This window comes from Suncus etruscus, chromosome 2 (genome assembly GCF_024139225.1).
Source record: "Suncus etruscus isolate mSunEtr1 chromosome 2, mSunEtr1.pri.cur, whole genome shotgun sequence".
In the NCBI taxonomy this organism is placed as follows: domain Eukaryota; kingdom Metazoa; phylum Chordata; class Mammalia; order Eulipotyphla; family Soricidae; genus Suncus; species Suncus etruscus.
Genome location: NC_064849.1, coordinates 135,884,106 through 135,908,818, shown reverse-complemented (window position 1 = coordinate 135,908,818; position 24,713 = coordinate 135,884,106). Strand labels below are relative to the sequence as shown.

At 37.0% G+C, this 24,713-nt stretch overlaps 1 protein-coding gene across 1 annotated transcript in view; it reads left to right on the top strand.

The window, feature by feature from the left end:
* The window catches only part of HOMER1 (homer scaffold protein 1), a 123,879-nt gene that overhangs the window by 83,098 nt on the left and 16,068 nt on the right, over nt 1-24,713 (top strand). Inside the window, exons 6-8 of the mRNA XM_049769084.1 lie at nt 13,344-13,500; nt 19,969-20,079; nt 20,924-21,004. Of these exons, the coding sequence (XP_049625041.1) occupies nt 13,344-13,500; nt 19,969-20,079; nt 20,924-21,004 (349 nt within the window). The remainder of the gene's footprint in view (nt 1-13,343; nt 13,501-19,968; nt 20,080-20,923; nt 21,005-24,713) is intronic.

Below are 24,713 nucleotides of genomic sequence, written 5' to 3'. Positions count from 1 at the left end.
TTGGGTCATATTATTCTTTTATTATTGAGTTGTACATTGTTTATATATTCATTTTATTAATGGCTTCAGTTCTTTGGGGGCCTATTGGTTGTTATCCTGCTGATATTTGACCAGGTTTTGTGCCTAAATATTTTGGTGCTCTGACCCAGAGGTAGGGGCCTCCAGGGTCTGTAGTGCATATGAATATGTACTGGGCCTCAAACTTGGGGGACTTGTGCATTCTTTCAAGTCTGTAAGGCAGTTTCTCCATTCCTGCTTTCAGATCTTTTTTGGTGGGAGGGGCATACCTGGTGACACTCGGGCCATTCCTGGCTATGCATTCAGAAATCACTTCTGGCTTGGGGGACTATATGGGGCGCTGGGGTATCAAACCTTGGTCTGTCCTAGACTGGCACATGCAAGGCAGACTCTACCTTACGGCTTGCACCACCGCTTTGGCCCCAATTTCAGATCTTTTATTGAAGTCTTCAGTGCATTTTGAATTAATTTTTGTGTATATTAAAGTCAGTGTGAGCAAGCATGATGGATTGAAATCTAAGAGGAAATCCAACCTGAAGGCTTCCTTACTAGACATCAGCTCTAAGTTTTAGGTAAATGTATCTTTTTTTTAGTTGAGAAATGTTTTCATCTGTCTTTTTGTTTAACCAGTTGTGTAATCTTTACTCAATCTCAAAGATTTTACTACTGTTAATTGTTTCATGATTTTTTTGGTCAGATATAACCAAATACTCTGCCTTGATACCTTCTCTTATATTCAATGACTTAGCAATATCTATGAGGTGGTTTTTTTCCTTTTCTTTTTCTCTCTCCTTTTTTATTTATTTATTTATTTATTTATTTATTTATTTATTTATTTTTGGTTTGGGGTCACAGCCAGCAGTATTCAGGGTTTACTCTTGTTCAGGGATTACACCTCATGGGGCTCAGGGTAGGAGGGGGGCATATGTGGTACTAGGGATTAAGCCAAAGTTGGCTAAGTTGCAAGAAGGCAAGTATCTTAACTTTTTGTTTCAAGGGTGATGTTTACTTTTTAATCTCAGACAAAGATTAAAATTTTTCTAAATAAAAAAATTACCCATACCTACTATTTATGTATGAGTTTATTTCTTTATGTGGTTGTCTAGTTTTCCAAGTTATTTATTGAAAAGGATTTCCTTTATATATGCTCTTGGTTCCTTTACAGCAATTAGTCATCCATATGTGTATGGGTTTATTGCTGAGCTCTTGATTTCATTCCATTGTATGTATGAGGGTCTCTTTCATTGGTTTTTATGAATCATTCCATTTATTTAAAATTAGGGCTGAGCTGAAAGTTTTATTTTTTTGGGCCACACCCGTTTGATGCTCAGGGGTACTCCTGCCTAAGCACTCAGAAATTGCCCCTGGCTTGGAGGGACCATATGGGATGCCAGGCGATCGAACCGCGGTCCTTCCTTGGCTAGAGCTTGCAAGGCAGACACCTTACCTCTAGCGCCACCTCGCCAGCTCCTGAGCTGAAATTTTTGTATCATCTAAACTCAAATAAAAAAAAAATGTACTGAGGTTCAGGATATTTTAATGAGGTAAACATGATACAGTTGAGAATAAAATCAGTTCATCTATACTGCTTTATAAGATTTATTTTCATTTAGTTATTTTCTCATTTCTTCATTGACTTGCTAAATTTGCTTTGTTATCTATACCAAAGGTTTAAATTTAATATAAGTAATACAACTATAATACTTAAGATGTCGATCAAAGTTATTAAGTGTATACTTGATAGTGCTGATGTAAATTATATCTATGTGTTATTTATATCACTATTCAAAAATATTTCTCTTAATATATTTAATGTTACATGATTTTGTAGTTCTAATGGCTTACTAGAGATTCAAGATTTTTTATTGTTTGTCTATATAGAGAAGACACTGTCATTTTGTAGCTTTTATACAGTTTCTTCCAGGGTAGTTTTCTTATAGATTATTTATTTCTTGTTATCATACCATGAAAGTAGCTTTAATCCTAATTTCACAGATGAATAAACAGAGGTTTAATGAAATTTTGTAGCTGCCCAAGTCCTATAATTAACAAATGACTGGAGCCATAATTTAACCAAATCAGCAATTCCAGAGCCTATGCTATTTTTTATTGGTATATATTTACATGTAACATTGTATTAGTTTTAGTTATTGCCTGAGCTATACTTTTTTGTTTTTTGTTTGTTTGTTTGTTTTTGGGTCACACCCGGCATCGCTCAAGGGTTACTCCTGGCTCTATGCTCAGAAATCGCTCCTGGCAGGCTCTGGGGACCTTATGGGATGCCGGGATTCGAACCACCGTCCTTCTGCATACAAGGCAAATGCCCTGCCTCCATGCTATCTCTCCGGTCCCTGGTTTTTTTTTTTTTTTAATATTTTTGTGTTTACCTTTTAAAATACACATATTATTTGGGGCTACCAGTGACATTGATGACACATGCTTCTCATTACTCTTGTTGCTTATATTATCTCCTAAACCATCCTTTTTTTTTTATAATATCTTTACTTAGCACCATGATTACAAATATGATTGTAGTTGGGTTTCAGTCATAAAAAGAAAACCCCCCCTTCACCAGTGCAACATTCCCACCACCAAAAACCCCCATCTCCCTCCTCTCTCACACCCTGCCTGTATTCGAGACAGACATTTTATTTCTCTGGCTCATTACCATTGTCATGATAGTTGTTAGTGTAGTTATTTCTCTACTGGACTCACCACTCTTTGTGGTGAGTCTCATATCATGAACTGCTCCTTCCGGCCCTCATCTTTATTGTCTCTGGGCATTATTACAATAATGTCTTTTATTTTTCTTAAAACCCATAGAAGAGTGAGACTATTCTGTGTCTGTCTCTCTCCCTCTGACTTATTTCCTCAGAATGATAGTCCTTTATTAGGCATTTTTAATTTAATTAAATTTAATTAAATTTTAATTCAGCCCTAAAATGCCATTTACCCCAAAATATAATCAATTAACTTCTAGTTCACTATAAGAGCTGCTGTTAAGACTTATCAACAAACATTATACCTTGATCCATGACCCATAACTATTAGTTTCTATATTGCATCTTAAGCTAAATTGCTTGCAAAGATGGTGTATTGTGAAACAAGAAAGGAATCTTGAGTGTGAAAGGAAGACTTAGAGGATTGTCAGGCCATACATTGAAAGCCAGGGTGAGAGGAGGCAGCCTGAGAAGCATGTACCAACAGGACATGGAACAGAACAGTAAAAACACCTAATCAGAGAATACCAAGGAGGAGTAAATTAAGGAGTTGTAAAATCACAGTGAGCTTTGAGAAAGTTCTCACTAAGCAAATAGAAGCTTTTTGTAATAGAAAATTATTTTTCTTTACTAGACTACCTGGCATGACCTGAACTCCCTGCTCATTTATGTGCTTTTCATAACAAATACTATTTATAAACAATATAATATTACTATTTCATTTAATGTTTTCCCATGAAAATGCTTTAAGCATTCAACAAAAATACAGACTCTTGAAATATTAAAGAAAACTTTAGTTTTTAAATGCACTTAACTGTGCTGAGTTTCTAACATTGCAGACAAGTGGGATGAAATGTATGTTGGATGATCTATGTTGACAGATGGGAAAGTGATAGGCACATCCTATGACAAGGCTGTGTTCTGGAACCTTCAATCAAGTGTCTTGCTCTCACAGCTAGAAGTGAACTCAAAATACTGAGTGTTATTCAGGAAAGCCTATTGCAAAGGAAGTATATGATAGTAGCTGCCATTCTAGACCCTAGTGGTGGATCCTAGCTCCAGAGACTTAGAAAGGCAACTTCCTGAAGTTCATGACCTGTATATTTGTCCCATAGGATAAAAAGGCACATCGCTTATGCATTAGACTTATTAGTATTTTAGAATTACTTTTAGATTTTATATGCCTAATTTTATGAAGTTTCTATTTTGGAAGAATTCTGACTTTAGATAAAGGAAAACTGTAAAATTAAGTTTAAGGAAACTTTCAAATGGTGTCTTAAAATGTTTTTAATTCTGTCATCTGACTTATAGATCTGAATCCAATAGGAAACCAATGGGTTATTTATTTATTTATTTATTTATTTATTTATTTATTTATTTTTGTTAGATGGTTTTACCAGTCACAAGAATAAGGAATTATTTTACCTTTGTTCCAGCAATCAAACATGAGATTACAGTGATATTTCCATCTCTTTTCTGACTTGCTTAACAGTGTAATGGTTTCTTTGTGGTCACTTTAACATAACTGGGCCTGTTTAAAAAAAAAAAAAAAGAGGGGATAAAACTAGCAGTTAGAAAATTGTAACATTTTTAGAAGCCAACTAAGCTCAATAAACAAAAACAGAGGGCTCAACTAGCAACAGTGACAATTATACTATTGTGAAACTTTAACAATTTCCTTCCTTCCTTCCTTCCTTCCTTCCTTCCTTCCTTCCTTCCTTCCTTCCTTCCTTCCTTCCTTCCTTCCTTCCTTCCTTCCTTCCTTCCTTCCTTCCTTCCTCCCTCCCTCCCTCCTTCCCTCCCTTCCTCCCTTCCTCCTTCCTTCCTTCCTTCCTTCCTTCCTTCCTTCCTTCCTTCCTTCCTTCCTTCCTTCCTTCCTTCCTTCCTTCCTTCCTTCCTTCCTTCCTTCCTTCCTTCCTTCCTTCCTTCCTTCCTTCCTTCCTTCCTTCCTTGATTTGTTTTGGGGCCATACCTGGCAGTGCTCAGGATGGGTAATTCCTGACTGCACTCAGGAATCACTTCTGGCCTTGTTCAGGGGACCACATAGGATGCTGGAGTGTTGAGCCCAGGTTAGCCACATACAGGCAAGCACACTGTATTATCTCTCGATTCCAAAACAACAGTTTTCACAAACTTTCTTTTATTGAAGTATTTGGGGGGGGGGGAGTTGGGTCACACCCGGCAGCACTCAGGGGTTACTCCTGGCTCTATGCTCAGAAATCTTTCCTGGCAGGCTCAGGGGACCATATGGGATGCCGGGATTGGAACCACCTACCTTCTGTATGCAAGGCATGAACACCTTACCTCCATGCTATCTCTCCGGCCTCTATTGAAGTATTTTTCAATAATTTTACTAGCCATTTAGTTTAGCAATATAAAATAAAATTTTTTATATCTACTAAAGGGGCCAGTTTGGGGAATGAGTGGGAAACTGGGGACAATGATTGAGGAAAAGGTCACACTGGTAGTGAGATTAGTATTAGAACATTGGAAGCCTGAAACAGCCTTATTTGTTAACAACTTTGGAAATCATGGGGTATAAATAAGGTATAAACTAAAAAATAAGATGTTAACTGAAAATATTGACATTAGAATTTTAAGGGATCGATCTGAAGATAAGTACCAGGTAAGGTGCTTGCCTTATCTGCATCTGACCCAGATTTGATCCCTAGTACTTTTTTTGTTTGTTTGTTTGTTTTGGGCCACACCCATTTGATGCTTAGGGGTTACTCCTGGCTAAGCACTCAGAAATTGCCCCTGGCTTGGGGGGACCATATGGAACGCCAGTACCTCTAGCGCCACCTCACCGGCCCCAGATCCCTAGCACTTTTTATTGTTCTGTTCCATGTCCTGTTGTCACATATAACCCATAAGCTTCTTCAAGAGTCACATTAGCACTTAGCTCTTAGTACTTCTAATATGGCCCTCCTTTAATAAAAATTTAGATTAAGGTTGGAGACATGGATCAGGATGTATTCTGCACATGCTCAAGGTCCTGGGTCTAATCCTAAGCACTATTTTGTATGATCTTGGTGGTTCTTTAACCTCCTGAAGATAGCCCTTGTAGATCCTTTTACTGCTGGACCCAAACAGGGCTGCTTTGCTGGGCCTTACATATTGAACTATAAAGATTGGTTAGTAGTGTGAGAGGCCCCAATTTCCCTATGCACTGCTTGCAGATCCTCTTACCTAAATAAAAAGAATGTTTTTCCTAAAGTATGTAAAAAAATGTAAGGTGTTTAACAATTTCATAAGGACAAACATATCTGTGATAAACAATATAACTTAAATGTAGTATTTCTTTCAGGATACGCTTTTGAATTTATTGTATGTTGAGGTTTATAGAATATGTTAGTATGCTAGGCAGTGAAAGGAATATATGAGAACATAAGACAAAACAAAATTTGACAGGTTTTTAAAATACTATTTTCTAAGTTGTATTTTGCACTGTATTCTAAAAGATGGATTATTAAAGGATAACTCATAAAACAAAGGAACAAAAATGTTATAAAAGTTTCAGATTTACCAACAAACAAAATTTGGGTGACACTGCAAAATAGCCTTGCAAATACATTTTTGTTTACCTTGGAACTAAGTATAAGAAAATGAAGAAATATAAAAATATTGAACAGCTCTTTTTGTGTACTCATTTCAAATGATTACTATGATTAAATCATAGATTAAATCATAGATTGTGATCTTACATAATATACAAAATTTGCAATTAATAATTAATAATAATTTTCTTCAGTATTTTCTTATTTCAGTACAATCATTTGTCCTTAGGGACATTGTAAAGAAAAGAAAGAATAATGGAATCTATTGGATAATTTCCTATGGTCATATTTCACTATGTTGTATATTAGAGGCTTAAGACATTATCATGGAAATAAATCTTAATACATCAGACTTATCCTTAGCCTGTACTAGAAACCCCATTTGAGTTTCTTTCTGTCCAAAATTTTATATTTTATTTCTTGTCTGTGTCCTATGCCTTTATTTCTCTGGGTATCCCTGCCTCTGTAATCCTACCTCTCCTATCTACTGCTTATCAGCAACTCCAGATGCTCATTTACCTCCTTCCTTTATTTTTTGATTCCCTTATTATGTGTCACGACCATTCTGTTTCCTGCCCACCCAGTCTCTTCCCATGCCAACAAATACAGAAATGAATGGAGCAGCTTAGATACCATTCTACCCAGTCTAAGACTTGACTTGCCAGTTTGGGGGTTTTGGTTTTGTAATCTAATACTCACAGAAAGAATATCTAGGAGTGCCTAGAAAACTTGATTTTCCTTTGGCAGCATGTAATGTTTTTCTAAGGAAGTGTATTTTATATAATAAATTCACCCTTTCTACTTTATGGTTTAATGAGTTTCAGTAAATGAGCACAGATATGTAGCCATCAACACCATCGAAGTAAAAGAGAGTGCATTCATCTTTCCAAACCCTCTTATATTGTGTTGAGGCCATTCTCTGTCGCTCCTGACAACCAGTGATTTGATTTTTCCCTACAATGTTAATTTTGTCTGTAGTAATTGTTCTAAAATATGTAACATAAAATGTATTATCTTTTTTTTTTTTTTTTTTTTTTTTTTTGGTTTTTGGGTCACACCCAGCAGTGCTCAGGGGTTACTCCTGGCTCTACTCTCAGAAATCACTTCTGGCAGGCTCAGGGGACCATATGGGATGCCGGGATTCAAACCACTGTCCTTCTGCATATAAGGCAAACGCCTTACTGCTGTGCTATCTCTCCAGCCCAAAATTTATTATCTTATAACTATTTTAGTATACCATTAGTCACATCAGTTTTATTCAGATCATTATGAATTTTCTGGAGGCTTTTTCTTTTTTTATTCATTTTTCACAATTCAGAAGTACTCAGAATTTACTCCTAGTTCTATGCTCAGGGATCACTCCTTTGGTGTTCAGGGTACCATAGGCAGTGTCAAAGATCAAATCTGAGTCATATCTATACACAGCAAGTGCCTATCTTTATACTCTCTTTCTCTGACCCCAGATATTTAAAGTGCACAACATGGTGATTTGATGCCCATAGATATTGTGAGAAGAGTCACACCCTCTCAAGTAATTAACACATGTAGACTCAAGTCATTATTCATTCTTAAACAGCTTTATATTGCCCAGCATATCTCTGCCTCTGCCTCTTTTTAAATTGATCCCACTCTCTATTTTCTCTCTCTCACATACACATGCATACATGCACACACACACACACACACACACACACACACACACACACACACACACTTTGGCAAATTTCTATTTGCTGGCTTCAAGTTAACTGGATTTTATGAAGCTGTGCCTCTAGTTCACTGATGAGTTTGTTAAAACAACATTCTTCATCTGTTAGTAGTTATTTCTAGAATTTACACTTAACTTAATACTTTTAGTCTCTTAGCTGAAATTCACCACTAATGCCTTTATCATAGCTATTCTACATTCCTTGTTTGATAGTTCTGACATTGGTGTCATCTTTTTGTATGATTCTACTGGTCATTTTCTTAACAATAATTCTTTTTCTATTTCCTTTTTTTCTTTTTAAACATTATGTAGTATTTTTTTTTTTTTTGGAAATGAGTTTGTATATAGGACAGTGATTATAAGTATTTATCCTAGAAACAGGAATGATTCTTCTGCAAGACTCAGTATAGCAGTCAGACCAGTCTACTCAGAAGTTGACCTGGCTTTGAATTTGTGTTGCTATGGTTACACTGAGTATATCAGGCTTTAAACACCTCTAGCATTACATTGTGCTTAGGGTTGGGATCAGATTGAAAGATAGTTCTTATTAGTGTTTCTGCTTCCCTCTCCACTTCATTTTTTTCTATTTACATATGTCAGAGGCAAATGCCTTTTCTTTCATGACTCTCCCCAATAGAAGACAGCTGTGAATTTGGTGGTAGGGGTGATCTGTTGTCCTTGTCCTTTATCAGTATTGGTCAAGCAAAGCATCCTGAGGTCTCAGTGGTGAAACTTTCTCCTTGCTCCTGTTTGGACCCCTCCAATATCAGATAAATTCAACATTTTATGTAGAGGATCTTGTGTGGAAATTTCCTGCTCCTTATCCCTAAATTAGAGATCTTAATAGTTTTGAGGGTTGCTGTCTATTCTTCTCTGTTATTATAGTTTTACTCCTAGTGATGCTCGGGAGACTATCTGGGGTACTGATGATTGAACCAAGATCAGTCGCATACAAAGCAAATTACCTACTACTGTACTATTGCTCTGGCCTCTTGTGTTATTACAGAGTTTTATTTCCCTACTAATCTCCCAGCTAAAATCATCATCTGTGTTTAAAGGAGTAGTGATAGAGGTGACAGAATTAGATTTATTACTGGCTTTCCTTCTCCTAGTGACATAATTTTTTAATAGAGAAAAGTTCTGTCCATGCTTTATGGTTCTTCACAGTGGAAAAATTCCCCTTATCTAGTAATTAATCCCTGAACCTCTTGTCCTATGGAATTAGGGCCTGACACCATGACATGTGAATATGCTCCCAATTACCATCCTACAAGCTCTATAGAGCCCTATCTATATATTGATTTAGTTAATTTTGGGACTATACCATGCAGTGATTGGAGCTTACTCCTGGTGAGCTTGGAGTGGGGTGGGGTGGTGGTACAAATGAGGCCCCAGGATTGAACCTGGATCAGCTGTAGGCAAGGCAGCTGTCTTACCCTCTGTACTATCTCTTCAGCCACCTGTCCTTTTATTATTTTTCACAGAGGCTTACTACATAGACATGGTTCACTGAAATCATTGCTTGTTGATAGAGTTAATCCCTTTCTGCTTTCTGGAAATCATGCAGTGAAACTTAATTTGCTGGCCTCTTTTTCAATGTGGGTTTCTCTGCAACAACTCTTATCTTTAAAAGCACCTCGTCATGTAAATTTGATTATAGTTGAAAACGACTTGTTACGAATAAGATGATAGTTTAATCTTTGTGACACTGAACTAATTTCAGGAACTGAAGGTAAAAGACTAGTAGCACAAATGGCTGGAGTGCATGCTTTGCACGAGAGTGATCTGGGTTCAATTCTACATTTGCTATGTGGTCCCTGAGCACTGCTGGGACCGACTCATGAGTACTACAATAGGAGTAGACTTAAATCCTGCCAAGTGTGACCCCCAAAACCAAAAAATCAAAAATACTACCCAAAAAGTGTTTTATCAGAAGCTATCAAAAGAGATAGGGTGCTTGTCTTCATGCAGCCGATTCAGCTTCAATCCCTAGCATCACATGATCCCTGGCACACTGCCAGGAGTGTTCCTGACAGAGCCAGACATAACTCCTGAGCATTTCAAGGTGTTCCTTCCCCACAAAAGAGAGAATAAGAAACACCTATTGCTCTTAATAGGAAATTCCAAGGGTCTGGGGAGATATGAGCCAGGAACTGAAGACAAAGACCTAAAGCACTACCTACTTATACATCACAATATTACAGAAACATAATATAGATTAGACATTTACAAAATTATTTGGCTACCACTCCTTCCCAGAAAAAATTACTCAGTGTTTCCCTGAAAATCTACTTTCTTTAAGCCAATGGAAAGCACCCCCAGTTGCACCATGCTCCCTCCTGGATCACTCTAGCATTCCCCAGAGTCCGTATCATACACTTTTGGGAAATAATGATATAAATTATGAAAAAAGGATAAGATACTTGTATTTGTTTGCTCTGTAACAAAAGCCACCGACTTGGGAAAAAATGGAAATTTGTTTTGTTGTTGGTATGTAGGTCAGGGTCCTGAGAGGAAGTTACTGAAGGGGTTGTTTTGTCGTGGGTTTTTTTTTTTTTAAATAATGTTCTAATTGAATCACCTTGAGATACATAATTACAAAGTTATTCATGATTGAGTTTCAGCTATTCAATGTCCCAACACCTATCATCAAGAAGCTATTTTTTTTTTTCTGTCATGTGTCCTTGGCTCAAAGATGCAGTCTTCAAGTGTGTTCACATAATTGTTCTTTGTAGGTCTCTATCTGGAAAGATTCTAATCAGAATGGATTAAGGTTCATTTTGCTGTCTGTCCAGCTATAATTCCTTCCTTCAAAAAGCCCCTCTCTACACTGGGGTTGCAGCTCAGTAGATAAGCATATGCCTTGAATATGTAAGGTCACAAGCGCAATTTCCAGAACTGTAATATGGCAGCCAAAATTACTTGGAACTCTTGAATACATGAAATGGACCCGTAGGACTGAGAAACAGAATTTTTTACTTTACTTTTTTGATCAGTTTGATTTTAAATCAACTGCACGTGGATAGTGCAGATCTTTTATGGGGTGGGGGGAGAGGGGACATCCCCTGGTACTCAGGAGTTACTACTGGCTCTGCACTCAGAAGTTACTCGTCCTTTGGCCAGAGCAGTGCGCAACAGTAGGGCATTTGCCTTGCACACGGCTGACCTAGGACAGACCGCAGTTTGATCCCCCGGTGTTCCCCAAGCCAGGAGCGATTTCTGAGCACATAGTTAGGAGTAATCCCTGAGCGTCACCGGATGTGGCCCAAAATCAAAAAAAAAAAAAAGAAGAAGAAGAAGAAGAAGAAGAAGTAGTTACTCCTGGCAGGCTCGAGATTATATATGATACTTGGCGATCAAACCGGAGTTAGTCACGTTCAAGGCAAACACTATCAGCTGTGCTATCACTCCGGCCCCTCAATAATTCAGATCTTGACTAAATGTATATGACATCTGAGGAACTGAGGAGTCAGGTGATTGAGTCTAGGCAGAGATCACATAATTCATTATTGAAATATGATGAGTTCCTGAATTCTCCATGGATTTTACTATTTATAGACTATAAAATAAAGCCTAGAGAAATAAAATATCAAACACTTTCCTTTTTTCCTGGTAGAAAGGCATGTGGCAATCTTACTATATGAATAATATTTGAAAAATTATTTTAGAAATATTCAAAATCATTTTTCTCTTACTGCCCTTTCATGAGTTTGATAGTGCATAACTCATTAGATTTTCATTGCCAGATAGAAGATACATTAAAATACGGTTTATTTCAGAGAAGAAAAGTTTGTTTCTTCATTTTCTTCATTCTGTTTCTTGAGATCTCTCTATCTTGAGTAATATGATCTTTATGCATTTTTAAAATGAAATCTTGATCTTTAGATCTGTGTCCATCATGCAATGTATTAGATTTCTTACTATTAGTAAGGATGAACAATGAAATGGAATTGTGTTTTCTTTTACATAATATATGAGTTAAATTTATGATAAAATATCTCTGCATCAATTCACATGTCTTATGACATAAATGGCATTAAAGATAACACCCCCCAAAATTTTAAAGTTATTATTAGGAGGCGGGAGTGATGGTACAGGGAGTAGGGTGCTACCTTGCATGTGGCTGACTGAGTTCAATCACTGGCACCCCATATGTTCCCTGATCTCCACCAGGGATGATTCCTGAGTACAAAATGAGGAGTAGTCCCTGAACACCCCAGGTGAGGCAAAACAATGATAACGATAACAACAACAACAACTATATAAGAATAAAATAGCTATTTATCATCATTTGATACTTAATGGGAGGAGGCTAGTAGAATTTTACTGATAGAATAAAATGTTTAATAGTGAAAAAGAGAAAACAATTATTTCCTTTTAAATGAAGCATTTTTGATCCAGAGTAATAGCATAGTGGTAGGGCATTTGCCTTGCATGCTGCCCACCCAGGACAGACCTGGATTCAATTCCCGGCATCCCATATGATCCCCCGAGCCTGCCAGGAGCAATTTCTGAGCACAGAGCCAGGAATAACCCCTGAGCACTGCCAGCTGTGGCCCAAAAATCAAAAAATAAAAATAAAATAAATGAGGCACTTTGTTCCTTATTATAAAATTTAGAAAAAAAATTGTCTTGTAATAGAAATATCATCTTGGTTAACTCCGGGCAACTTATATCAAATAGAGCATTAAATGAGAAAACAAAGTGCATTTTTTTTCCTATCTGCGACACTGGAATTCTGTCAGAAAGCAAGTAATTTAGAACCATTTTCTAGTTCTAACCTAGAATATAACCAGAAATCAGCTTATTAGAACAGATCTTACATTTTTGGACATTTATAATTCCCATTAAGATAACCACCAATCATTATATATACCAACATCCATGTATATAACATTTATACCAGCATTCATATTTATATCAACATGCAAATAAACCAACATTCAGATTTCAAATTGTATTGACATTTAACATTGTATGCTTTATACAAGAATGAAATTGTACTTCAAATTTTGAGCCTCTTGAAAACACCCAATATTTTATTAGATTTTATTCATGGCTTTTTCTTAAGGATATAATGTTTATTCTTCAAAAGAGAATGAGTAGAAAGTCTTCGATTTCACATTAAACCTGTTTCTATGGTTCTTTTTCTATTTCACTTCATGGTCTTCTTTACTAGGAATTGTTCCTTGAAGTATTTGTGTCTTTAATTATTTTTTATTTATTATTTGGTGTTATCTTAGAAATATTCATGGACTATAAAACAAAAATCTGAATACTACTGTCCCTTCAAATTAAAAATCAGAGCAATGGATAGAATTTTCTTTTCCTTTCTTCTAGTTCAGCAATCAGCAAACATTGGGAAGCTGAACTGGCTACCCTCAAAGGAAATAATGCCAAACTCACTGCGGCCCTGCTGGAATCCACTGCCAATGTGAAACAATGGAAGCAGCAGCTGGCTGCCTATCAAGAGGAAGCAGAACGTTTGCACAAGCGGGTAAGTTCAGGGCTGCTGACCAGGGGGATTTGTGGGGAGCACATTTCCTTGAGTCAAAGAATTGTACGTGTAGATCCCACATAGGGGTCTCCTGGAAAGTTTCTTTGATTATCAGAAATATTACACTTTGTATTATATGTGAGATTATTTTGTTTGGAAAAAATATTTTCTATAGTGAATGAGAATGACATCCATGAAGACTAATTGACATGATTTCATAGTTCTTTTCTGCCACTTATTAGCTGTGCAGCTTTGGTGATTTAGTGCTTTCTTTCTGATTAATATGCTTACTTAATTTTAAGAATAATAGATACTCTGTGAAAATAAATGAGACTCTGAACCAACATGTAGTTGAACTGAGTTAATGATAGATGCTTTTATTCATCTATTTTTGTTGTTGCTATGTTTTTATGTTGATGGAGGGGACCTCCCAAGGTACTTGAAATACTGGAGTTCACTGAGCAACTCTTAGCCAGCTAGGCCTGTTAGGTCAGTGAGAAGGTCCAAGAATTTAGTGCAAGGCATATTTGGGAGCCCCCAGTGATGCTTTGAAGACCCTGGAGTGCCAGGGATCAAATCTAGGCCAGGCACATGAAAGGCTTGCCCTTAACCTCTGTATTATTTCCCCAATTCTATATTATCTTTTAGAGAAGGAACAGTTTGGAAAATATCAGTAGACAGTTCTTTTGTAACTTTATAATGTGGGTTCAAAGGAAAGAGCTTTGGAGTCCTTGAGGGAGGGAGGTGGGCACATTGGTAATGAGTGTGTTAGAATTATGTGCATGAGGGGCCGGGCGGTGGCGCTGGAGGTAAGGTGCCTGCCTTACCTGCGCTAGCCTAGGAGACGGACCGCGGTTCGATCCCCCGGCGTCCCATATGGCCCCCCAAGCCAGGAGCGACTTCTGAGCGCATAGCCAGGAGTAACCCCTGAGCGTTACCGGGTGTGGCCCAAAAACCAAAAAAAAAAAAAAAAAAAAAAAGAATTATGTGCATGAGAAACCATCATTAACAATACTGTAAATCACAGATTCTCTAGCAATAAAAATTAACTAAAAGAATTGTTTTTATATTATGTATAGATCCACGGTAAAAATTTGTGTCATAAGCCAATAAATATTCATTAAGGAATTAAGAAAAGGAACTCTTACCTCCTTATTGTATAATCTCTGCTCTTAAAGATTATTTTTGCTTTATATAGCCAATTGAATTTATATCATTTATAAAACAGAATTATTATGTTTTCTCACCTATTTATAATTTTCAGTGTTTATCTTCCCTTCCTTTAGATTTGAATTTTCATCAGGTACCATTTCCTATCAGATTAAACAGTTTCTTCTAACACTTTTGTACTGCAAATGTAAAGCAACAAATAGTCTCAGTTTTTATATAGAACAAATTTTCGCTTTGCAGTAGCAGTTTGTATTTTCCTGTGGGTTTTTTTCCACATAACTAGTCTTTTCATTTATATGTTGGATATTACAATTGATATGGCAGTTAAATGACTTTTATAGTATCTTGCGTTTGTGAAGTGTGAACTGCAGCTTCATTCGAGTCAATTTCACTTTTCCCTTAGGGTGAGCCCCTTAGTCTTAGGAAATCTTTCTCTCTGAATCTGGAATTTCCATGAAAATCTTGGTGTTCTAAACCCTCCTCATTCAGCAGGACGCAGACATTGAACTGACCCTTCTTTAATCAGAACTGCCACAATTTAGCTCTTTCAACCTTCCAGCTTTTTTTTTTTATCATCGCCATAAACAACTTGGCTTCTTATCTGTACGTTTTTAGTTCAGGGTTTAGAGAAGTCTGTGAGCCTCTTTATATTCTTCAGTTTCTAGCTAGTCTAGGTATTTTGAAGCATCCCCAAATCAGACTGGTAGAGGAAGACCACATGCTACTAGTCAAACTATGCAGCCAAACTACAGAGTGTCTACAAACTAACTGATGTATATCTTACCCAAAATGTTTACTTTCTTCCTGTTTCTTTGGACTAAGGTGGCCCTTAGTTGACTTTAACATTTTGTGATTTGCAAGTGTTACCTGTAGGAAAATTATCCCAGATAAAAACCTCTTCATTAGTTCATTATATAGTGAGATAAAGATGAGTGTAGCAGTGTAATGCCAAATACACTAAAGAAGCAATTCCTAAGACTTTAAACATGTTCTGTTTTTGTGAAACAGAGGATGGGAGAGCCTTTAGGATTTGTGTAGGTAGTAATGCCTTTCTGTGTGCAGAGAAAAGAGGTAGGGTTTAGTAGGTCTGATAGATCTCATTAAGAAATGAGAAAGGACATTCTCTTTAAGTCAGTGAGATGTGTATGAAGTGTACCCTGGGTGTATTTGGCAATGAAAATATATAGTTAAGGAAGTTGGAGCCTGTGTCTTGAGGATTGAAAGGTTTAGATTTGGTATTATAAAAAGATAATTAATGAAAGGCCTTGAATGGGAAATCACGTAATCATAGGTCAATGTTAGCAGTTTAAAGTCTAGATAAAAGTAGACATATAATTATGCCCATTATGGAGGCATATCAAGTAGTACTTGGGTCCACCAGGGACATATACACACATACATACATACATACATACATACATACATACATACATACATACATACATACATACAAAAACACATGTGCACAACCCTGAGTTGGTCTATCTTAAGTAGTCTGGAATAGTATAAAGTTTAGGGACAGCGCTCAGATCTCTCAGTCTATCAAATAAGGGCCAGAGAAATAGCTGGACAGGATGAGTTCAACATTTACTTGTCGGAAGACTAGGTTTGATTCCTTGCACCTTGGTTTATTGAACATCTCCAGTAGTCAGGAGCTCAAGTCAGGAGCAGCCTCTCAGTTTGGGATATGGTCAAAACAAAAGAAAATAAAATGTGATAACCAAACAAACCACACATTTTTTTTTGGTGGTTTTTGGGCCACACCCGGCATTGCTCAGGGGTTATTCCTGGCTGTCTGCTCAGAAATAGCTCCTGGCAGGCACAGGGGACCATATGGGACACCAGGATTCGAACCAACCACCTTTGGTCCTGGATCGGCTGCTTGTAAGGCAAACACCACTGTGCTATCTCTCCGGGCCCCAAACCACACATTTTTTTTTATTAATATAATTTTTATTTTGATCATAGTGGCTTACATATTGTTGACAATAATATTTTAGGTACATATTTACATAAAATCAGGGGGGATTCCCATCCCCAAATTGTCCTCCCTACACCCCCGTTTCTGTCTTACCTCCCATTTCCTCTTCCCTCACCCCCAGGGCGGCTAGAATATGTGGTCCCCTCTGTCTCTAACCAACTACTTAGTAGTCTTGCATCAGTTTGGTCTTGATGCCTCCCTTATTTCCCCCTCTAAGTAGGGGCAGGGGTAGCTAGTTCAAGTTGCGTGCAAACCACACATTTTTAAATGCTTACCAAAGGTTATTTGTTCAGCAAATTCTTACTAATGAAAAAACTATTTTTATATTAATGTGAAATGATTTTAGTGTTTAATGATTTAAATTATAGTTCAGGTTTTTTTTTTTTTAGATGCTCTTAGATTGTGTGAGAGTCTTTGAAAAGTTTTCTCTTCTGCAAAATTAGTTTTCAACATTTAATTTGAAGACTACAGATGGAGGGCAGATGGTTATATCTGATTGAAATGTATTTTCAAAAGGAATTTTTAAGGCTTACTATAAATTTCTTCTACTGGTATTAATCATAGATTTAATGGCGGTTTGTTTCTTGGGTTTTCATTTATTTATTTTTTTGGTTGGTTTGTTGTTTGTTTTTAGGCCACACCCAGAATGCCCAGGGCTTATTTTTTTTTATTGTAAGAATGTATTCAAGAGACAAAATTGATTAACATATTGAGGTAAACTGACATAACATAATATAATAACATAACATATAATTAATATAATATAATACATTTAAGTCAAAGAACATTTCTGAATAAAACACAATTTTTTATTATAATGACTTACATACTTTCACAGTAGTATTTTAGGTACATATTAACATTGAATCAGGGGAATATCCATCACCCCCAGTATTGTCCTCCATTCATCCCTGTTCCCAAGCATATATCCCTTTCTCCCTCCTTTATCCCCCAGAATGCTAGTGTAACTAAAAGCATATATGTTAACACTAATGTAAACCATTTTTTTTTGCAGTTCCAGATATTTTTACTAGTGGTTTCTTAAAGGTTTAGAGTCAAAGGTGCACTGTATAAACAATGTTAGAGTGACAAATATCATTTGCATGGGCCCACCAAAGTATGGGGGTCATGGAAAGGAAAAACTTTTGGCCTAAGTACAAGGAGACCTTACCCCTGAAGTTTCCTGACATAAGACCATTTCTAGGCTCCAGGCAAACTAGTTTGTCCAATCCTGGTCATTGTCTGTAGTGCCCATACAGTTATATTTTTCACAGTCTCTGTTGTTGGAATCTGTATATCCTACATTGAAGTCAGGATGGTGTGGAGCAGCATCTAATTTCAACTCAGAATTAAAGGGCAATGCAGAAAGCCCTGTCCAGTACACAGGTCGTTGTTGTTGTTTAAATTTTCTCAGTGTTAAGGGAGGACTCTTTTGAGTAAATCGATGTCAGAGCAGCAGTAGGGTCTTCCCTGGTAGAGAATTGCTTCCAGGTGATGTCATAGACAACTTCGGATGATTTGTAGATGGCTTCCCTGGTTCAGGGGTGACTGGAAAATGCCCAAACCTCTGAGGCCTGTGCCAGGTCATCATGTCAATGTTCAGGGTGTAAGGTTCCCTTGCACCACTAGATTTGTGTGTTCCTATCTCTGTTAGATAAGAACTTATTTATATGTATAGTATTTTCCATTTTAATGTGCCCATGCAAACAAGGAATAATGCCACCTGGCGTTATCAGCGCATAAGGGGGCCGCAAGAACAATTCCAACAATCCCTGTGACCTGGTTCAAACATAAGCATTAAACTGAGGGACTCTTTCACCAACATTCCTTATTGAACAGTTCACAAAGAGAAAAAAAGATAAAAAGTGGGGAAAATAAACAATCTAACTTAAGACAGTGGACACATTTGTCACCATTTAAGAATATTTGTGTGTTTCCATCTCTATAAGAACGTGTTTGTATATAATTTCTCATTTTAATGTGCCTATGCAAAGGAAGAACAGTATCACTTGGCAAGATTGGTGCCTATGGGGATGCTAGAATAAGTCCAACAATCCAATTGACTTGGTTCTTATATAAACATTAAATGGAGGAACACTTCTACAAACTTCCTTATTTAATGAATAACAAAGGGAAGGAAAGATGGAGAAGGACTCTTACCAAAACACCTTATTGAACAGTTCACAAAGAGGAGAAAAGATAAAAAGTGGGGAAAATAAACAGTGGACTCAATTGTCACCGTTTATAGGAACTAATCAGAAACCTAGTATGGTAGCAACAATGGTTACACAATAAAAGAAGGAAGAGGCCAAGAGGCCATTGAGAGTAAACAAGTAGGTAAAAAGTACTGGCCTCTTCCCAACCTGAGAGTCTATCCTCTCATTTTTATTTTGAAAATATATGGTACCCCCACCCGAAATGGTCTCTTCCCAAACTAAAAATCCATCCTCCCATTTTATTTTAAATATATATGGTACCCCTGCGCGGTTTTTGAAATGGAGACCAATGAGAAAAAAAATACCAGTGAGTGTCACGACGTAATGTCCCAACATACACCAGTGCTGCATCGGCCCACCATCCACCCCATGTGTCCCCCACATAGTGTCGGGAGAGAAAGGGGGAAAGCCTGAGGACCATGATACAGTCCACCTGGGTCAGCAACTAGGGAAGACCTGGAGTAGGGGAGGAAATAGGGGAACGGCTGGAGGCCTGCCAAGCCTCCCAGCACCCCCCAAGCTAGGGAAAATGCCTGCGGTCTGGGGTGTCCCCTAACCCCATACCTGGGAAGAGCCGGCCTCCAGCATCAAAGCACCAGAAGCCAGCTATCTGCCTGGCCCCTCCCTCTGCTCCTCCTCCCTAGAGTAGGGAGGTGGGGAAGCCTGGAGACCCCTAATAGAGTCCACCTGGAACCCACAGCAGGCCACCCGAGGTGGCACTCAGGCTGGGCCTAGAATCCAGGGGGAAATTTCTGAATCCAGGCTCAAGAATCACTCCTAGCTGTGCTTGAAGGACCATATGGGGTGCATGCAAATCAGCTGCATGCAAGACAAGCGCCTGCTGTAATATTTTTCTCATCCCAAAATTAAGTTTATTTTTTATAGCCAAGGAACATAAATTATTTCTCTTGGTCATTTTCCTTTGTCCTAAACATTTATATTCCTAAAAAATCTTTATTCTGCTTTGTATATCTTGGTATTTCCAATGTTAACTTGTATATATTCATAATTTATTTTCTCTGTTAGTAATTGGTTATATCTATAGCAAGAAATCCCTTTAAATTGACATATTATTTCATCTGTGTTCTCATTTAATTTTAGGTGACTGAACTTGAATGTGTTAGTAGCCAAGCAAATGCAGTGCATACTCACAAGACAGAATTAAATCAGACAATACAAGAACTGGAAGAGACGCTAAAAGAAAAGGAAGAGGTATTTGTTACATTCTATTCATTTATAATCTAGCTGGCTTACATAGGAAATATTAGAATCTATGTCACTGTCAAAGGGATTTTATAGAATAAAGTAAAAGTGTGGGTTTGTTTATTATCTGGTTATTTTTGAGTTAGAACTTATTTTATTGGTAACATGACTTTCTTTTCTCCTTTTTCTTTTTACTCTTTTTAAGTTGAAATGATGCCGGTTTACATGACCATGAGTTTTAGGGATATAGTTTCTCCTTGTAAGTGTATGTTTACTACACCACAGCCATCACAAAAATACTAATATCCCTCCACCACAAGGTCCCTTCTCTATCAGTTCACTTCCTCTCTCTCCATGATGTTATCTTAGGCTGAAATTATTCTGTTAAATGTATTTATATTTTCTCATTCTTGTTTCTGTTGTTATGCATTATGGTGAGACAATTGAACTCAGATACCAGCTGTTACCATCCATCTCAGAATTGCAGTCAAATGACAAATAGAAACCAACAAGAGGTTAAGTGAATTTTACAATCTGTCACTTTCTCTATGTTCCAGTTAAAAGGTTTAATATCCTAGAAGAATTATCTCCACAAAGCTTGAAGTAAGCCAAAAATATTCAGTTGTTTTTGAGCAGTGCTCTGCCAAAAGCCTCGAGAAAGACGTTTTGTTTCTTGGTAATCTATCCTAAACTTCATACCTGTAAAAATATATTCCATCCTCTTAAGAGTCAGTATAAAGGAACATTTTAAAATCACTTTCCCTAAGAAAATATTTTCAGGGAAAAATAAAGTTTTCTCTTTCTTGATATAATTTAAGTGTTGCTCTTAAAGATATTTCTCTATCATTTTTAGGAAATAGAAAGATTAAAACAAGAAATTGATAATGCCAGAGAGTTACAAGAACAGAGGGACTCTTTGACTCAGAAACTGCAGGTAAGCCATCATGAAAGGTATTCTTATTTCTTCAGGGAGAAGCATAAATCATTCGTTCACATAGTAATGTTGTTTCACCTTTAAAGCTTCGTTTTATTTATTTATTTATTTTTGTTATGAGGCCACACCCAGTTGTGCTCAGGGGTTACTCCTGACTCTCCGCTCAGAAGTCGCTCCTCACAGGCTCTAGGGACCATGTTGGATGCCTGGAATCGAACCCAGGTCCGTCCCGGGTTAGCCATGTACAAGGCAAATGCCCTACTGCTGTGCTATCTCTCCTGCCTTTGTTTTATAATTTTTATTTTATTGTCATTTATCAATAATGACATTATTTTCAAGGGTCTATGATTCATATCATATCTTTGATTTTTCAATAGTTACTTGAGAACGTCATCTAAGACGGTTTGTTTATAAACCTCTACTTTGAAAAACATCCTAGACTTATTCTACTCTTAAAAGAACAAAACTTTTGTAAAAAAAAAAATTCTAAATTTAAAGAAGATTTCTCCAATGCATTTCATTCAGTACAAAAATTCTTTCTACTTGTTCTACTAAAACTAATGTAAGAATAACAGTAATTATCATCAGCATGGAAATTAAGTTACTGTCTTTTGTCATTTCTTACTTTTCTTCTACATAAATAGAATGTTTACTGATTCTAATTTATACACTTACATCCTGTATCAGTGGTGGTAAACCATGATGAGAGACTATTTTTCAAAATTAATTATAAAGTCTTATTTCAAGTAAGGCACTTTTAAAAATTATTTTATTTTTAAACTTTTATTTATTTTTAGAGAAATTACTATAGTTTAAGTAATGTTACAGTAGTAAACAAGCTTATAGTATTATTGTACAAAGTTATTGTACATAAGTGCAATATATAAATGCACTTCATTGTAATGATGTGCCAGTGACTGCCCACCCTGTACCTATGTCACCTCCAGTCAAATATTCCATATCTCCCACGGCCTCATTATTTGTTGACTAACTATTAGTTTGGTGTACGCTATTACCTACCTTAGCGATACTCATCAGCTCAAAACCCTTCACATATGTTCCTGTGTTACTTTTTGTTTGTTTGTTTGTTTTTGGTCACACCGGCAGCGCTCAGGGGTTACACCTGGCTCTGGGTTCAGAAATCGCTCCTGTCAGGCTCAGAGGACCGTATGGGATACCGAGATTTAAACCACCATCCATCCTGGATCAGTTGCATGCAAAGCAAAAGTCCTGCCACTGTGCTATATTTCAGGCCTCTCCTGTGTTATTTTTAATCAACCTATTCATAGGGCACTTTTCTTAGACCTCTATAGTTGGCTTTCTTTTTTTTGGTGGGGGGGTTTGGTTTTTGGGTCACACCCGGCAGCGCTCAAGGGTTACTCCTTGCTCTATGCTCAGAATTCGCTCTTGGCAGGCACAGGGGACCATATGAGATGCCAGGATTCAAATCACCATCCTTCTGCATGCAAGGCAAACGTATTACCTCCATGCTATCTCTCCAGCCTTCCTGTGATTGGCTTTCTTAAAGGTAAGGAATATTGGGCCCGGAGAGATAGCACAGTGGCGTTTGCCTTGCAAACAGCCAATCCAGGAACAAAGGTGGTTGGTTCGAATCCCGGTGTCCCATATGGTCCCCCATGCCTGCCAGGAGCTATTTCTGAGCAGACAGCCAGGAGGAACCCCTGAGCACCGCCGGGTGTGGCCCAAAAACCAAAAAAAAAAAAAAAAAAAAAGGTAAAGACCACTGTAGTGTTGGAAGTAGATATAGATATGTGTAGAGAGTATAGAATTTTGGCTCTTAAATGAATATAATTGGGACCTGAAAATCTATGGTTAGAGGCCAGCCGTTCTTTATGGATTAAATTGTATCTTTATTGGGTGAATAACACAATTGACAAATCAAATCTAATTTACTCTGTAGAATACTGCACACTCATACATAAAGAGCATGTTCTTTTGTCCTGAAACATGTATTCTATGTAGTACCTGGTGAGTCTCCACAAAAGCCAGAGAATTATCATTAATCTACAATCTTTTATAACAATAACATTAAATTGCAAGTGAGTAACAAGAAGATTGTCATTACTCCTGCATTTCCCCCTTTACTCTGTCATTTCTAGACTTCCTTAAGTTCTGGCGTCATGCCAGCTCTGCCAGTAAACTATACTAACAGTACCAACCATATGGTGGGAGGCAGAAAGGAAAAGGCAGATGTTTCTTGCTTTCTATGGATTGTCACTCTTGGCTCCCAGCTTCTGTTGGGCAACCCTCACTTTGGCTTTCACTCATTTTAGATGACTCCAATTTTATGCTAGAATAAAACTACTTCTTTCCATTGTCCCACATACCTAGAACTGATATTGACTTCTTGCTTTGAGACCAGTTACCTTTAAAAAGAATGGCCAACTTTAGAAGTCAGAGTATTATTTCAAAACCAAGACTATATAAGTGAATGCATTAGGCCAAATAATAGTCATATGAGGAAACAGTTGTATGCATAGATTAACTTTTACAACCTATACCTAAATGAAGACGGTCAAACTATATAAAAATGTGTTTCATTAAGAAAACAGATTATACACATGAAGTATTTTTCTCCATCTGTGACATTAAGCGGCATTAGGGAATGAGATCACTTGTTTGGATTTTTCTATTACATTGTTGTTTCTTCATTTTAATCATCACTGTAGATAAATGATTCTCCATTAAGGGTAGGTTTGTGCCTAAGAAGGACATTTTTCATGTGTGAAGGCATTTTTGCTCTTCACAATGTGAATGATGCTACTGAAATCTTGTAAGTCAAAAACCAAGGATTAAACATTGAATTAAACATTGATTATAATTTATAAAGACATATGTTGATTTTCACCTGAAGCATAGTATATAGAGTTTTTTGTTTTGAATTTTGGATCACAACCAGTGTGTTCATTTTCAAGGTCTAGACCCTATTTGGTGCTCAGGAGTTATTCCTAGTATTGCTCAAGGGACCATGTGGTACCAGAAGTCAAACCCATGTGCTCCATTTTGAACTTGAAACGTATTATAATGCAATGCTATTTCAACTTATTTATTTTTAAAGTCTGAATTAGTGCCATGATTGACTAACCTTGGTGAAGCAAGGTTGTAGCTTGCTAAAGTTGGTTGAAGCTTGTGATTGATCTGGAGGATATGAAAAATTCAATCTAGTTATGTCTGTTGATTTTTCTTTGGATTTTCATTTGTGGTAACACCTATATTAGCTAATTCATACATTAATAAGTGTGGTGTTTCCAATTTCAAAAAGAATGAACTAGTTCAAAGGTGTTAAATTTTAATCTAGGCACTTATGTAAAAAGTAGTGAGCCTAGATGTTTGTATTCCAATGTTATATTGCCTTAAAACACTGTTTTAGGCAGCAAAGCCTCAAGCCACACCTACCTAACAATCCTTGTGAAAAGGATTCAGTTCTGTTCCGTTTATTACTTACATTGTTTCAGAAAAACCAAGAGATTATTCACTTAGATGAAAATTCAAGGACTAGAGGAAGAGTTTCATGGACTGGAGTATGTGCTCCGCATGCAGGAAGCCCTTGTTCAGTTTTCTCTGTCACCTGGTTACTCAACACCTAAACTAGGAATAACCCCAGGGAATTGGCAGTTGTGGCCTTCAAACAAGAACAAAACACCCCTAAATTCTAAATATATTTTATCAAGAAAGCAATATATTAAAG